This window comes from Epithele typhae, assembly GCF_022376455.1.
Source record: "Epithele typhae strain CBS 203.58 chromosome Unknown BXZ73scaffold_3, whole genome shotgun sequence".
Classification (NCBI taxonomy): domain Eukaryota; kingdom Fungi; phylum Basidiomycota; class Agaricomycetes; order Polyporales; family Epitheliaceae; genus Epithele; species Epithele typhae.
The window spans coordinates 1,380,563-1,396,426 of record NW_025954194.1 but is presented as its reverse complement, the minus strand read 5'-3'; the positions used below and the strand labels follow the sequence as shown (position 1 = coordinate 1,396,426).

Below are 15,864 nucleotides of genomic sequence, written 5' to 3'. Positions count from 1 at the left end.
GTTTATATCAAAAATGGACAGTCCACACACAGCGAGAGCTTACTAGCTGACAGCTCCGACTTTCATTCGGAGAACAAGGCGCTGAAGCAGGAGATCTCACGCCTGCGAGAACGTCTCGTTCAAACTCAGGATACGCATCCAAGGACAGAAACCGCACGTCACGTCATACCAATGTACAGCCGCTTTATACGAACAGCTGACTCTCGTACAGAGCATCTCTTCCTTGCGGGACGATGCCAAGCAGGCCGAGCAAGAGTTGCTACGACTTCGGTCTGTACAAGTGAGCTGTCACCACAACTCACTGTAGCAAGGCTCTAACAGACTGGCAGGGCGACGCGGTACAGAAAGTGCAAGATAAAATTCAGCTATACAGTCAAAAACTTGTCGCCATAGAATCCGAAAACGCGACAACATCCGAGGTAAGAATTCAAAGAAGTGCATCTAGATGGTACGTTAAAACAAACCTGGGGTAAATCAGGAAGTTGCGCAGTTGGTCAATGCGGTGTCCAAAGGAGAAGAGAAGATGATCGAGAATCAGCGGCTGAAAGAGCGCTTCGAATCCGAAAAGGCATGTCTATCCATGCTGAACGAGTCTTACAATGGACCTCGACTGAGTACTCCATGACTAGCCGTTTGATCTACAGGGTTTCTATGAGCGATGCAGTGGAAATGGACGTACGCCAGAGTATACGGAGACGTTAAGTAGGCTGGACGTGCATCTGATGTCCAATGTACGTTGGTTGTATCACCACCCCTTTGTCGGGCATCACTGACGACTTACATCCCCGATTGTAGAAGATCCGCAAGAAAATAAGGCAGGTTTCACGAACCACAACATCCCTCGTCGCAGTGACTGACCATGAAAACCAGTGAGGGACGAAATGTCGTGTACTTCAGAGACACCCACAGTGTACAGTGGTTTGGCAAGAACCACGATCTGGGGCTATCGCTTCACCCCACCTGGCAATGCTTCCCACCGAAGAAGGGCGGTTCGCCTGTCTGGAAGCAAACGCAACTCTTCCCCAACCACTCACATCTCCAAGAAGTAGACATTTTCCAAGGGCTCGAAGGCGGGTGGACTTGTCTCGGGACGTACAAATGCCACAAGTCCCTTCTTCCTGTGGCCGAAATTTCCGAGTTTGGCAAGGGGAAGATTGTGAGAATGACAAACTCTTGAAGTGACCAGGATCCTTGATCTGACACTTTGCAGAGCCCCACACAAGCTGCCAAAGATACTACAGTCGGTAAAGACCTCCACGCTCCTGCCATCATCGCCTTTGTTGCCGGTCTCTACGCGACTGGGGCGATTACCTACAACGTATTTGCCATTGAAAAAGTTGCGCCGAACAACAAGTGGTACGATATTCTTGAAGTCAGAAATGAGGAAGTGGGCGGCGTTGCAACTGAGGACAGCGACGAAGCTGGTGGCTCTCAGTCCGATGGCTCTGATGGAGACGACGAGCCGTCGGACCACACCAGTAGTACGGACGAAGATGAAGGAGTTGAGAGCTCGGCTGACGAAACTGCTAGCACAGCTACGGAGTACTAATGATACTTTTGGTTATCCTGTGTGGTGTAGACGTGGTTGCCCACCAATTGATACTAATCGTGCACAAAGGCTCGTGTAAACAGCGTTATAAGTTGAAGTTCTAGGGATCACCACGGGTGCGGGTGAGTGGGTAAGGGTACGTCGGGTGCCGTGCCGGTCATGCTTTTCCAACCCGCGCACCCGCATGGTGGACTGTCGGGTACCCGTGGAGACCCGTGGACGTGGCCACCCTCACCAAAGTGCAGTACGAGTCTCTACCCGCGCTGCTCCCGACGCGCACGACGGAGGTGCACATCGCGCTCGCGCTCAACTGGCTGACGGTCACCCCGTTTGTGATGCTCGCGCTCGTGTGAGCGGCGCTGCTCGACCTCCTGACGTGCCGCACGGGCGTGATGATAGTCAGCTTCGCGCGGTGCATCGCGATGGAATGCGCTCGCGAGGAGCAATGGCGAGTACTGCGCAATCCGTCATCGTCGGCAGCGCGCTGCGGGTCGACCTCTACGCGCCACTCGCGCTCCTGTTCGTGAACTTGCTGGGCAGAGGTGGAGGCGTCGAGTAAATGGTCATGGCTGACGGCGCCCGTGCTCCAGTACCTCGGCATTCCAATCTATCCTGGGATCGTGACGCGCTTCCTGCCGTGGTTCTCGCCGCTCGCGACCCTGCTGTACACGACCATCGTCATGTTCGCGTACCAATTTCATCACATCGTGCACAACCTCGGTCCCGTCTTCCACGCTGTCCCCTCGTCCTCTACTTCACCTTTGTGTGGCCCGTCGTGTCGCGCGCAATCAACTCCTGGTGCCATCTGCAAGCAATGCGTCAGCTCTGACGCGTCTCAAATAGCTCCAGAGCGAAACATAGGTGCCGGGGACTTCGTCGGCACGTCCAGCCCCTCGACGCCCGAGAGCATGTCAGGCGAAACGGGGCCTGTGTTCCAGATCGCGGACAAGGTGTCCGCGACTGTGCAGTTGTCGCCCAACAGCCAGTCGTGCTTCGACAGCACGCTCTCGAGCACGCCGAACACCTGGATAACCGTGTCTCTGCTGAACGGCCTTGAGTTTTTGCTGTCCAATGAACATCTGTGAACCATACTAATAGGAAAAAAATAGAGGGCACATACCTGGAGGTGCTACTTGATTCATGGCTCACGCTCGACACCTCTGCCTGCTCCGTTGGAGTACCCACAACATGTACACGGGCGTCCTCTACGTCGCGTTCGCCGGGTCGGAATCGTGGGCGGCAATCGGACGACGCGTGGACCCCGAGATTACGCAGGATTACCCCCAACGTGCCCGCGGACGTGCCTTGAACAGAGCACAGCACGGGCGCGCGGTACATAGTTGCGTGACCCGCCGACCTTGTACATGTACCATTCTGTGCCGGGAGCGCACCTGTGCATACATTGTCAGGTACGCCATGCGAGAAGGTAGCTGCAAGGCGGCAGACCCACCACTGGGGTTGAGCGCGACAAAGGGCGAGGCAGGGTGAGGTGCGCTGCGCACGAGAGATGCACAGGCCGACCGCGGAGGACGACATGTTGCACGAGCGTGGGTCAGAGTCCTGGGTCCGGCGCCGCGCCCGCTGTCCGTGGACAGCCGACTTGCGCGATGTGCTCTTTCATAGCGCGCGGTGGGGCGAGGACACAGGGAAGGCGAAAGACGTACCGGACTCCGTTGTAAAGTGACGCTCTTCAACTCCCAGTGTCCGAACACTGGAGTACGCACCAACAGAGAAGAAGCACGGGCCGCCTGAAGGCTCATGCTGGAGCCAGGCAACGCGCGCAGCATCGTTGAGGAAGCATGTTCGTGCCGAAAGAAGAGAGTTGGCGGCGAGCGTGGACTCCGCTGTCCAGCTCGCCCGCAGACTGCAGTAGTACTTGGTCTCACAGCGGGTCAACTCAAAATGACCCAAGTGTCAACCTGCAGTGGCGATCCCGTCAGAACCGTGCACACTCGAGCGTCGGGACAAATTCGGAGATTGTAAACAATTCAAGCAAACTCGTTTCGGAGCTCGAATATTCTTTATCGGTGCTCAGCTGAGTAACAAGCGCTTACTCCCAACTGTTGAACCCGCACCTACCCAACGGACGTCTCGATAAGCAATCCCTCTCGCCCATCGACTTTCGTGACAGTGGAAATGCAACACGGAGAGCCGAGCACGGCGAATCAGCCATCTGGCGAACGCAATCTCGAGCTAGTAAAATATCTATGTGACGAACTTCATCGCGTTCTTGACGAAACGAACCGCCTCACGCAGCGACAACCTGTCAAACAAGAGGTAGTGATCTTCTCTCTGAGGACCGTCAGGATTTATTAGGCTAATTTGTGCCACCACTGGTACCATAGGTAGCTGAAGACGACGTTGTGCTCGACCAGTCGGATTCTCAGGCACTCCGAACAGAGAATGCGCGACTCAATTCAGAGCTCGAAGCTCTCAAGGCTCAACTACACGAAGTTGGCGTGCAGACTGCCGCAGCCGCCGTTAAATGCACCCAGGTACATAATTGTCAGTAGCCTCGCCCCGTTTTTCGTGTCAACACACCTATATTGTAGGAGGAGCAGCGACTTCGAGCACGTCTGCAAAGCATCAAAGACGAAACTGAGCGCGTGACATCTGAGCATGTAAGCGTTGTTGCTAGTGTACCATGCAGGTGGCTCTTGAACATCTTCGTGCGCTCAGGACGCAGAACTTGCACGCCTGACAGAACAATTGAACATCGCTCGCACCCAATGCAAGGAAGCAAAGTCTGTCAGATCTGTACTCATAGAGGTAAAAAGGGTCACATCATAGTCTTGGATCATCAGCAAGCTTATGGCGTGGTTTTTGCATTGACATAGACTGAGGCAGGCAATCAGGAGACGTTAGACCGAATGATGGTGCAAATCAGTGAACAGGAAGAGGAACTCGCGATGATTTCATCCACGCTGGTACGTCCTTAAAAAACGAAGAAGTATCGACCTCTGAACTTGTAGCATCATTCTCGTTCGTACAGCACGAACATCCGGCCCCGTTTGAATGGCAAAGTTTCATGAAGCAAGCTGCGTTGGGCGAGAGACGTGCAAACGCAAACGGGGCGTTCTACCAAGCAAATAAAGGCTCTCAAACCTTACCTCCTGTGAGTACGTGCGGCCAAACCCTCTTGGAGCACTTCAATGAACGTTATTTGCGACATACTCAGGCTCTAATCAATTTGTGGCAAGTCTCAATTGGTAATTAGTGCCCTCTGTTGCTCAGCTCATCGCGCCCCGCAGCCAGTTCAAGAGTTACATGCTCGTCGACCCTCGTTGCTCGCGCTGGGCAATGAAGTCCAAGAAAGTGGTGGCCAATGAGCAACGTTGCCTAATTTTCGGACCTACCTACTCCCACAGTCCCCGCGCACAGCCATCCACTGCGTGGACTCGCTGTCCAATTCCCTCAGCCGATAGAGTCTACGAGCTTTTCCACATGGAGAACAACCGCCGATGGGAGTACATTGGGACCTACAAGCCGGTACATTGGATTACCGGACCGCTCGAGCAGTTTCAGACCACCTGCCAACTCCGCATCTCTAATGTACGTAGAGTAACACCCTCCCAAGAAGTCCGAACGGCTGACCCTTAAGCTTTCTGGACAGGTTCGCCATCCGCTGATAGAGCAAACATTGATATCTAACGAGATGACGCCGCCAATCTTTGCAACAATGGTAAAAGCAATGTACCATCATGGCACACTTCAGGTTGTATGCACTGGTTGGGAGCGCATTGGGTACAACGACGGGCTAGCGGGGGTGTTACAACATGCACTCAGAAGCAGCAAGTCCAAAGTAAGTAGATGTCGTTTTTGCCGATGTACACATGCTGATGTTCAGGACCGACAACATAGCAACCAAAGAAGCAAAAGCGTGGTGCCGAGAACCAAGGTTCAGGATCCTCGAAGAAAAGGCACAAGTCTCGTAAATGAGCATCAAATAACCAAACTTCTAGTTGCGTGTTCAGACGAACGTGATTCCCAGATTATACAGCACTGCTACATTATAATACTACATAGAGTAGACCTGCAAATACTTGTCCGCCGTGATGGAGCAACCTCAGATGGAGATCACACTGTCATGTGGTCGTAAATAGTCGTGAATAATCTAGTTCAGAGACCTCTCTGCCAAGCGTCGCTCGGCTTTGATGTCTTCCTTGACCTCGCTCACGCTCGCCAAACCGGGCAGCGCGACCTTCCATGTGCCCTTTTCCATGACGACTCTGCGAATCTAGAAGAAGTCAGATCAGCACAGGACGCCGAACACGAGACATGGACAGAGCGAACGCACCTGATTTTGGATGAGCTCGTGGATTTTGGGAACATCCTCCAGTTTCGCGCGGCTCCCCATGAGCGAGGATGTTTTAATGTCAAGCGTGAAATCAGAGCGTGGAACAGGAAGGGCAAATGTGAGAGTGGGGTGAGGAGCGGTGGGGTTCGGCGGCGTCATACGAACCTAGGGTCATACCGGAATCGTGAGAATAGACGGAACGTCATATATGATGAACACTCACCGAAGCAGAAAAGAGCGACAGGGAGATAGAGAGTGAAACGGGTAGGCGAGCGAATGACGGGAATGGATAGTTGAATAGCACAGACGTGGAGATGGATATTGAGACATTATCGACATAGTTCATGTCGTAGTCAATATGCTGTAGTATGCGTCATATCAGGAACCGCTTCGCTGACATCTGAAGCTTAGCACTCACTGTTTCTGCACCTGGGGAGGAGTCGCGACGGATGCGTGCGTGCGAGAATCGCGGCGCAGACGAGCCCATATCTACCGAATGCACTTTTACAACGTCCTGGAAACCCTGGTGAGGTAGATGCATGTGCAACACGCGTCATGGACGTACGAGAAGACCGGTGGGGCGCATCTTGTTCACAAACTCCTCCACGCGCTGGCGAGCGATCTCGTTTCCTTCCGTGCCTGCGAGACCGTTCCGCAGCTTGATGCGGTACGAGTCCACAACCTTCGGACGATACTTGAGGAGTCGCATCAACTCAGGGCCATGGTAACATACCTGCTGCAGGAGAACGTTCAGCCACTCTGAGCTTTCCGCACCTCCCTCCCGCTTCGCCTTTTCGAATGGGTCAAAGTCCAGGCGTGGCGCTACCAGCCCGTCATCATCGCTGTCTAGCTCGACTCTCGGAGGGTATGCGGCCTTCCGGTACGGCTTCTCGGTATCGGTATCGAAGAAGAGGTATTTGAGGATCAGAAAGAGCAGGAAAAGGATCGAGAGCTGTCCAAGGATGAGCCCTTGCGTGAACGTTGGCTGGAGGGAAAAGATGTACGCCGACGCCATGGCGGGGGCAGCGAGCGGGGGCGGGGAGTGGACAGAGGGAGGGAGGAAGCCGGCGTCGCTGCCGCCGAGCCGCGACCGCGAGAGCGACGACGCCGTTCCTGTCGTCATCATTCACGTGCGACGCGTTTTGTCGCGTCGCGCGCGTACGCCTCCAAGTCCTCCTCTTCCTCAGTCCCTTCACGTCGGCACGGCGATGGACTCCCTCGCCGCATTTGTCTCGTGGCCCACCGCGCCGCTCACCAACCGCCTCGTGCTCGACGCCCTCGCAAGCCTCCCGCAACCACCGAAGGTCGTCGGCTCTCTGCCGGATCACGCTGCCGCACCCCGCCTCCTCCAGTGGGCGACCTACGATGCACTCGATCACGATCTCACCTTCTCCCACGAACCCGGATTGAAAGTCTTGTCGTCTCCTATGTCATCCGAAAAGCCCTCATTCGCAAGCACTTCCTCTCGAGATGCATCCACAACTATCTCACGAAGCATCCTACATCGGCTCTGAACAGAGGCGTGCCCCGGACCTGGGAGCTCGAGCTCAGCTTCGCGGACGAGCTTGACGAGCTGTGGAGCGACGACCTCTACGATTTGGCCAACGAGATCGAGAAGAATGACCCTGCGCAATGGTGGATTTTGAAGCCCGGCATGGCAGATCGCGGCATGGGACTTCGACTGTTCCACAGCAAAGAGGACCTAGAGGCGATCTTCCAGGAGTTTGAACAGGACGAGTCGGATGCGGAGGGTGAGACGGCGGACGTTCCTGATACTGCGGTTGCAACCTCCCAGCTTCGTCATTTTGTGATACAGGTGAGTTATTGCCCTGTTTCTCCTGAAGCAATTGTTCTGATCCGCGCTCAGGAATACCTGGCCAAGCCACTGCTGCTCGATCCTTCCGAGGTGCCTCTGGATGACTCTCCCAAGCCTGCTGTCGGAAGTCTACATGGACACAAAGTCAGCTGAATCCTCGCCTCTGGTCTGCATCTCGTTATTCAAGCCTTGCCTAGTTTCATCTCCGGGTCTACTGCATAGCTTCTGGGGCGATCAAGGTCTACATGTACGATCGAATCCTCGCCTTGTTTTCTGCCGTTCCCTACGTGGCCCTTCAAAGCAGGAGTCTGAAGGCGGCATGGACTCTCTGCACATCTCACCAACACCGCTCTACAGAAGGAGCGTGGGGAAGCTGGAGTGCGTCTCCTGGACGAATTGGTTGGATGCCATGTTCTCTCTGCGCCGCAACAGCCTCGCAAGAGGCACGCGATGGGAAAGATGATGGATCCATCCGAGAGACACAACCCAAGGCTGCAGGTCTCTGGGCCTCCAGTCTTCTCTCAAGATGATGTCGCTGATCTCAAAGCCCAAATAAGCGATTTGCTCGCGGAGACATTCAAAGCCGCCGTAGAGATGAGCGTCCACTTCCAGGTATGTGATGACGCTGAGCGTCGGAGGGAAGTAGTTGACTTATCTCCCCTCAGCCGCTTCCCAACGCATTTGAGCTGTACGGCATCGACTTCGTAGTCACTCATTCTCCTGAAGGTCCCCGGCATTTGCGCGCCAATATCCTAGAGGTCAACTCGGAACCAGCCATAGAGCTCACAGGCCCTCGGCTCACTTGGATTCTGGAGGACCTCTTCAAATCCATTTCCAAGACCTGTGTGGAGCCCTTTTTCAGCACGGATGGATCACTGGCTAGCGAGGTGAAGTCCTTGAGGGTTGGGGAGACGAGATGTAATTTGAGGAAATGTCTTGATTTGCCGGTGAGAGGTGCGCAGGGCTGGTGAACACTGCGACGACAAGAAGTATTCTGCATATGTACTCGTACCTTCCTTGATCCTTGACAAATGAGGCTGTTTACTCGATTGGGATACTGACGTCGAATCCTGTTGGCAGTTTCTGCATGCGTCGTGGACGTGGTCACATGATTGATTGTCGTCCGTGAGGCTGGCAGTGCCTTTCATTCTACGCCTTCCAACAACGCCCAATACCACATTCTTTATCCTCCTCCGTGTCTTGCCTCAACACCTCACCTAAACTTTCTTTGTCGCTCCCGTCCATCCTTTCGATGCACCACAAAGATTATGAAATCTGGATTTCATGCGAAGGTAAACGGCTTCCGGAGTATAACGTCCAGCTGGAAGGAGGAGAGGGGAAGACCGTTGCATGCTTTATTCCGAGTGAGAGAAACAAAGTACGTAAACGCATGCCAATTGGGTGGGTACGCAGCGGCTAAGCTAGTCCCCTGAGCAGGCCTTCGAGATTAACTGGCGCAATAACGACAGGGAGCATACTATGGATCTGGTCTTCACCATCGACGGCGCTCGTATGTCGGGAGGGTCTTACAGCAGGCCCGGCCGTGCTGGTGAGCGAAAAGGGGTTTGGACTTCCCCCACGTCCAGGCGACCTTTCCTGTTCTCCGCTCTGAAAACCACCGGTGAGTATTCTCCTTCGGACACACACGTACTTGACGTACATCATCGGAGCTAGTGCTCTCCTAACTCCTCTGAGACGGCAATGGTGACGGTGTTTTATTTCAGACGACGATTCCGTCATGGCTCGCGACCACAACCTTTCAGACCTGGGTTCCATTAAAATTAAAGTCACTCACGTGGTTGTCCAACCGCAGAAGGTCCCGTGGAAGGCTGAGATGCTCGCATGTGTTGATGTTGTTCATGAGAGGACCAAGAAAGCAGGAACTCACAGTGTAGCGTGAGTCCTCAGATTACTTGAAGGTGCAATGTCGGGGTGTATGCGCCTCCTCACAATGTACTGCAATTGCAGGTTAGGGGCCGCAAAGCTCTTGTCGAGGGAATCCGAGTCCTCGGACTGGCGCGTATATGTTGATCCGGTGAACCCTTCAGGGGGCGCAGCAGCAGTGTTTATTTTCCGCTACAGACCACTGGGTACGTCGGTCTGTCGTTGGCCAACTCATGAGTCGATCTCATCATCCTTCTCTCAAATCCACACTAGATTTGTTGAAAGCCCAGGGGATAGCTCGTTCCCCGAGTGCCAAAGAGGGTCGGGCCACACCTCCGAACACAAATGATCGAAACATGGTGTCAATGAAGCGCGGTGCTCCTTCCGGAGCATTGCCCCCGTCCAAACACGCACGGCATGCCGCCGATAACGATTCTGATAACGACGATGAAGTCAAAGCTCTGCCGGTCTGCGTCGTTTCGTGAGGGTTCAGCTTTCTCGACTCACAAGGCGCATTTTGTAGCGTCCACCGCACGGCGTCAAGATTAAGAATGCCGTTTCAAAGAAACAGAAGGCATCCGGTCATGTGGAGAAGGAAATCAAGACGGAGCCGCACAGCGTCTTTCCTGTGGACAGTGCGGGCATCATTGACTTGACCTCACTGGACTGAGCCAAAGCACGCTGTCGATCGCTATTGATTGGAAGTTCCGTGGTACCGTACCCTTCATATAATTCTTGGATCTCATCTACGGTTTGCCGCGACACGGACGGACCCTCGGCCCCGTGTAATATGTAAAGCTTCTCGTTACTCGTGTTAAACCAGGACTGCTCAGTAGTTGCTTATGTGAAAGGAAGCAGCTTTCTTGTTCCGGTGGCAGAGACCCCGCGGGCTGAGTCAAGCGCGCCTGCGAGATCTAGCAGGCGGCAGAGGAAGGTAGAGGCTTCACATGTAGTACCAAGGTTGCCTTTTGGAGCGAAAATGCGGGCGTTTGAGCGACTGAGGCTCGCTGCAGGCACTGGAAGTCCTGCGTCTTCTCCCTTCTCCCGTACTCTACCTTCGTCTTTCCGCTTGCTTTGTGGGCTCTCGGTCCCAACATGTCGACAAATTCGTCCAACGTGCTGTTCGATGACATCTTCACGATCAGCGGCATAGACAAGGAGGGCAAGAAATTTGACCGAGGTGCGCGTGCGCCACAGTCCTCCGCAACCCGGCCCCGCCGCTCATCGTGCTCCTCGATGCGCAGTGTCGCGTCTATACGCGCACTCCAAAAACTACGACATGGACCTGACGCTTGACTACAACGTGGAGCTGTTCCCTTTGCACGACAAGCAGACCTTCGCGCTCGCGCTCGCGTCGTCGCTGTCGCGCGCACCACAAGCGGCGGGGGCGGAGGATGAAGACAAGGACAGGGACGTGTGGAGACCGGATGCGAAGGGACGGAGAGGGCTGGATGATGACTACGAGTATGTGATGTACGGGAAGGTGAGTATCGGTCGCCCTCCGTCCCGCGCTCCCGCTTCCCATACAAGCCGCGTTCTTCCTTGTTCGAATACTCAGTCGTGCTCCTCAGGTGTACCGATTTGACGAGGGCTCAGCAGAGGATGTGTGAGTGGACCCCAAAGTCTTACGCGTCGATACGCGAAGTCTGACGGTTTCACAGGACGGCATACGCGTCCTTCGGTGGCCTGTTGATGTCCCTCAGTGGTTCGTCCAGACATATGACGAGCATTGTGCTTGGGGACCCTGTATTCATCCTACTTCGCCGGTGATGACATGGACGCCTGTTCGTCCGCCTTGTATTTCTACCGTCCCCTCATTGTGCTGGAAACCCGCCGGACCACCGACCATCCGTCAAGAGCTCGACCGATATTCACAGACGGCACAAAACCGAGTCCGTGCCCGCATGGCCCGCCCTCCGCGTCTTCAAACCAGCTCCATGTCTTCACTATTACAGACCCTGCACCGAACGCTCTCTCACCTCTTGCGACGGTACGGGCTCGAAACGGTCCCCTGCGCCGAGCACCGAGCCGACACCGAACACGAGGGCTCGTGAACGGACCTTGCGCCCTCCTGCCCCTGACCTGCCAGCGGAGGCCGCGCGTCAGCACGTCCCAACTACCACGACAAGGAGGCCTCCTGTGCACAGCTCCCGCCTCTTGGCGGCGGCGCGGGGACCACGCACGTCTCTGGGACCATCGATCAGCCATGCCGCGAGCGTCGAGGGTGGAATCGGGCGATGCGCAGTGGTATCGCGGCGGCCGCGTGCTCTTATGTCGCGCTCTCAACCCGCAGGCCCGGACGCACATCGCTGGGAGCCCCGACATCAGGCGTCGTTCGCAGGCCCTCCGTGAATTCGAGCTCAGGCGTCTTCGGGAAATTTGCCGCGCTCCTAAGGCTTGAGGCGTTGAACACTCTGCAAACCCGGCCGGTGGACGCCTGCGGGATGCTGGTGGGTCTGCCCTGCGATGGCGCACGGACGTGAGTGGAGACGTACTCAAAATACACAATTGCCTCCCCTCGTGCAGCAAGACGGGGGCGGCTGGTGGGAGAATACGTAAATTGTAAGATTGCATAGCGTATGGCATGACAGAAATGAAACACGAGAAACAAGACCCCAGCTGAGACACGCAGGCCCGGACCTTCGTGGTCTACCGCCTACACCTGCGGGTGCGGCCCCTGCGAGTAGTCCGCCGGCTGTGGAGGCACGTCCGCGTACGGCGGGTACGGCTGCATGCCCATCATCGGGGCATTGGGGCCTATTGGCGAGGTCGGCACTGCGGTCTTGTCGAGGTCGGCCTCCTTGACGGACTTCAGCCAGACGCGGTCGCTGCGCTGCGCGGGGAGGACGAGCATGACGAGCAGCGTGATCGTGTACGCCCACACTGCGAGCGTTCAGTAGGTGGCGGTGAACGCAGAAGGAATCGAGAGACGCACGGGGGATCCAGCCGAGGAAGCCGAACGCGGCAGTGGCGGAGGTCTCGTGGCAGAGGCCCTGGAACTGGGCTGCCGCGCGCGAGCACGAGCCCCAGAAGGTGGTCGCGGTGGCTGCCGCCGATCCGCCGGTCGCGAGGAAGAGCACGCCGAGGAAGCCTGTGCAGAGCGCGGTCGGGAGTCTGATCACGGGAGGCATCGAGGCTGGACGTACTCAGCCAAGCAATCTCGACCACGATCATGGATGTGAAGACCCCCGAGCGCAGCATATCAATGGCAATCCTGGACAGGAAGACGTGAGCGATAGGCAGAGACTTGTCGAGAGTCGAGCATCGAACGTACATGGCGGGGACAGAGACAAAGGTGAGAACCGCGGTGGCGACCGCGAGCCCTCCCCAAGCGAAGTTTTGGACGGTTTGGCCCTTGAGGACTGAGACGAGGTGGGCGCCGAGGCCCAGGAGTATGAGGGAGCAGAATATTATCCACCCTGGATGGTGCAATGAGCCGCGCGCCGGGATGGGAGGACTCGAAAGACGCACCCATAACAGCGATACGGAAGAGTTGAAGCCAGGACATGTCGAAAAGCAAACGTAGACGGGAGGATGACCGCGAAGGGCTTGGAGAAAGTGGTTAGCGTAAGGGGGCTAAAGCACTGAAGCGTTGAAGCGTTGACGAGACGTACCTGCTAGTAGAAGGGAGGAGGAGGGCCCGAGCCTGGACTTGGATGGAAGGGGCAATTATATAACTGATCCTCGTCGAAGCCGTACCACATTGCTATGCCTCGCGACGGTCTTGGACACCGGCCCGCGTGCTTGGCAGAGATCTGAGACAAGGCCAAAGTGAGCTCGGTCCAGGACACCTCAAATTGATCAACCTCTGGACCGCGCACGCGGCTGGTGCGCCGACAACTTTTTGCAGATCGACAGATCTTGACACATCGCGGTGCTTGCGTCTTCACCCTGCACTGGTCGCCGTGGGTGGGGCAGGTCGATGTGCCGACAAAAGAGCCCTCCTTCGTTTACAGCCCTGGTTTGCCATCAAACGTGGAACCACTCACGCGAGATCAATTGTTTGTCCCGCACAAACAATGCCCGAAAAGTCAGGCCGGCAACGTGCGGTGTGACGTCGCAGTCACAGGCAGCATCGTCCAGCTTTTTAATGAACTCCCCTATATTACGACGTTTAGACATTCCCCCGACCATATTTTGAGTCAACACTCGAGACGAGGCTTGTCTCGGCCAGAGCTCGTGTACGCTATTTACGGTGGGTCTATAGCGAAAATCTCGAGAGCGCTGGTACCATCCGGCAGCGCAGAAAAAACCGATCAACGTTGCCCATGAAGAAACAACGACCGACAGACCGACGTACGCAAGCCCTTCCCGGCTCCGCCCAGCCCATCCACACTCGACTCATCCACCCAAACGAAGTTCTTCGTCGGAATGTCGCCCCTTTGCGCTAGCCGCGTTGCACGTAGCAGCTGAGCTTGTTTCACTCGAGCGCGGCCCTCGATATCTTCCGAGTGAAAGAGAGGTCGCGTAAAGTATAGAATAGGGTCGAGAAAGAGGAGGAGGCGCCGGTGGTCTCCCCAAGGAGAAGCTGGAGCTCACCGAAATAGATGCTGGGATTTTCTCCAATAGCGGAGAGGACGAGTACGATATCGGTGGCGAAGAGGAGACAGGATCATGCAAGATTTGGAGGCAGCGCATCCGTCTAGCCGGACTCTCGGAAGTCACGCAACGATGTTGTAGACTGTTGTTTAGTTCAAATGTATCTTATTGTCGACAAAGAACCACTGTAGGATTTGCTCGCACCTCTCGAGACTGATGTGGGGAGGCATGATATGAGCGGGAGTAGCATAGATCCAGCCAGCGCGTTGGCAGCATCGTCCAGTCGTTGCCTGTGACTGCGACGTCACGCTGCACGTTGCCGGACACACGATTGATCTCGAATTCATCGAATGAGTGGTTCCACGTTTCATTGCATGGGGCTGCGACGCTACGATGGCTCGCAACCAGTCGCAACCACACCTTGCCTGCGCCAGCTCTGAATGGATCGGCTCGGGAAGCCTGCCAGGCCGCTGGAAGCCTTGGCAGAGCTGAGCCTGTGTACATGCCATAAGAAAGTGGGCGCGCTGGACACACTTCCGTATAGGGCTCGAGCCGGGTTTGATGTGCTCGGCTAGCGGCCAGGCTCGGCACACGAGCAAACTAGTTCTTACCCGTGGCGTTGCCACGGCGCGCACGGGCCTTCGGCCCTCGAGACACAACGCTGGGCACGTATTTGAGAATATTATAAATAATACTTACAGTGATAGCAAAAAATGAAGCATGTGCTGCAAAGGGCGTGCAGAGCTTTTATCGACATGCACTCGTGTGTGTTGGTGGTGTGGATTTGAAGGATCCCGTTGGATGCGAGAGAGGTAATTACCCCGTTGGATAGTGAGGTTTTATATAGTCAGTTCTGCGGGGCATGTACCCGAACAGTCACGCTCTAACGCATACGCACGCGCTGGCGTTTGCGCGCCCGCACGCGAGAAGTGTCGCGAGGGGTCGGCCTTGTATGGCTGGCCCAAAATATCGATAGGCCGTTGTTACGCGCGAGTGGGGTCGTTTTTAGTTTTGGAGGGGCCACAGCGCGTAGCACCCTCGCGCACGACCGCACGACGTGTAGCGCGAGTCCGAGCGCACCGCCGTGAGCACCGCGCGCGCATTGCACAGTACCCGTGAGCATTGTGCTCGCGCGCGAGGGCTCATGTCCAAATATCTGTTAGGACGTGAACGTAGGACATACCCTTGTACCGCGTGCAGATGCCATGAATTCCACAATACAAAATCATGCTATTGCCCCACCTTGCTAGGCTCGTGCGGGGGAGTCTGCAGTGCACGCGGAGATATCGTCGCGCGTGCGCGGTAGTCGCGGCTGTGCGCTCGGACTCGCGCTACACGTCGCGCGGTCGTACGCGAGGGCGTAGTACGCACTGTGGCCCACTACGGGATTGCCCCTGGCCCACTCGCGCTCCTGCACGAAAATCAATAACAAAATATTGGTCGGTCTCATCGCCCCGCGCATCGACCTCGTAAACTCGGCCGAAGGACAGTCCCGACCTGGGGCGGCCTCGCAAGCTCGGCCACCCGCCCGGCGCACGTGGAAGCCACATGGCAAAACCTCGGTTAGAGTCGCTTATTTCGGCAACTTCGCTAACTTCGCGTATCGCTGTAAGCGACGTACGCGGCTTACTAACACCACCGCTCCCTTCTTTATAGATTCAAACCCAGCTTCTTGCGGTGCCGACGCGCGACTGGCTCGCCATCGCGCGTGCCCGCACGACGCGACGAGAAGAGTTGTTCCGCTGGAGGAGGACAAGGGACGTACCCGTCCGCTACGAC

At 55.9% G+C, this 15,864-nt stretch overlaps 6 protein-coding genes across 6 annotated transcripts; 3 read left to right on the top strand and 3 right to left on the bottom strand.

Moving 5' to 3' along the window:
- Positions 1–2,384: 2,384 nt before the first annotated feature.
- Positions 2,385–3,085, bottom strand: BXZ73DRAFT_73983 (uncharacterized protein; the record flags this gene model as incomplete). The annotated part of the gene is made up of 3 exons (XM_048021970.1): positions 2,385–2,613; positions 2,670–2,853; positions 2,941–3,085. The coding sequence occupies 3 exons, from the start codon at positions 3,083–3,085 to the stop codon at positions 2,385–2,387; spliced, it is 558 nt and encodes a 185-aa protein (XP_047882834.1).
- A 600-nt stretch (positions 3,086–3,685) lies between these two features.
- BXZ73DRAFT_73982 (uncharacterized protein) lies at positions 3,686–5,488 on the top strand (the record flags this gene model as incomplete). The annotated part of the gene is made up of 9 exons (XM_048021969.1): positions 3,686–3,745; positions 3,895–4,044; positions 4,102–4,170; positions 4,229–4,318; positions 4,387–4,476; positions 4,542–4,668; positions 4,968–5,101; positions 5,265–5,351; positions 5,411–5,488. 9 exons carry the CDS (start codon positions 3,686–3,688, stop codon positions 5,486–5,488), a joined length of 885 nt encoding a protein of 294 aa, XP_047882833.1.
- Positions 5,489–5,663: 175 nt separating this feature from the next.
- Positions 5,664–6,861, bottom strand: BXZ73DRAFT_39616 (maintenance of mitochondrial morphology protein 1; the record flags this gene model as incomplete). Its single annotated transcript, XM_048018416.1, has 6 exons — positions 5,664–5,786; positions 5,847–6,011; positions 6,070–6,207; positions 6,265–6,360; positions 6,412–6,528; positions 6,580–6,861. The coding sequence occupies 6 exons, from the start codon at positions 6,859–6,861 to the stop codon at positions 5,664–5,666; spliced, it is 921 nt and encodes a 306-aa protein (XP_047882832.1).
- Positions 6,862–7,054: 193 nt separating this feature from the next.
- Positions 7,055–8,633, top strand: BXZ73DRAFT_87361 (tubulin-tyrosine ligase; the record flags this gene model as incomplete). Its single annotated transcript, XM_048024533.1, has 6 exons — positions 7,055–7,197; positions 7,260–7,662; positions 7,714–7,806; positions 7,860–7,949; positions 8,020–8,274; positions 8,328–8,633. 6 exons carry the CDS (start codon positions 7,055–7,057, stop codon positions 8,631–8,633), a joined length of 1,290 nt encoding a protein of 429 aa, XP_047882831.1.
- Positions 8,634–10,641: 2,008 nt separating this feature from the next.
- BXZ73DRAFT_96963 (RNA polymerase) lies at positions 10,642–11,316 on the top strand (the record flags this gene model as incomplete). The annotated part of the gene is made up of 4 exons (XM_048027213.1): positions 10,642–10,726; positions 10,791–11,029; positions 11,118–11,152; positions 11,208–11,316. The coding sequence occupies 4 exons, from the start codon at positions 10,642–10,644 to the stop codon at positions 11,314–11,316; spliced, it is 468 nt and encodes a 155-aa protein (XP_047882830.1).
- An 886-nt stretch (positions 11,317–12,202) lies between these two features.
- Positions 12,203–13,054, bottom strand: BXZ73DRAFT_39403 (uncharacterized protein; the record flags this gene model as incomplete). Its single annotated transcript, XM_048018370.1, has 5 exons — positions 12,203–12,429; positions 12,482–12,637; positions 12,693–12,760; positions 12,821–12,965; positions 13,018–13,054. 5 exons carry the CDS (start codon positions 13,052–13,054, stop codon positions 12,203–12,205), a joined length of 633 nt encoding a protein of 210 aa, XP_047882829.1.
- Positions 13,055–15,864: the final 2,810 nt, after the last annotated feature.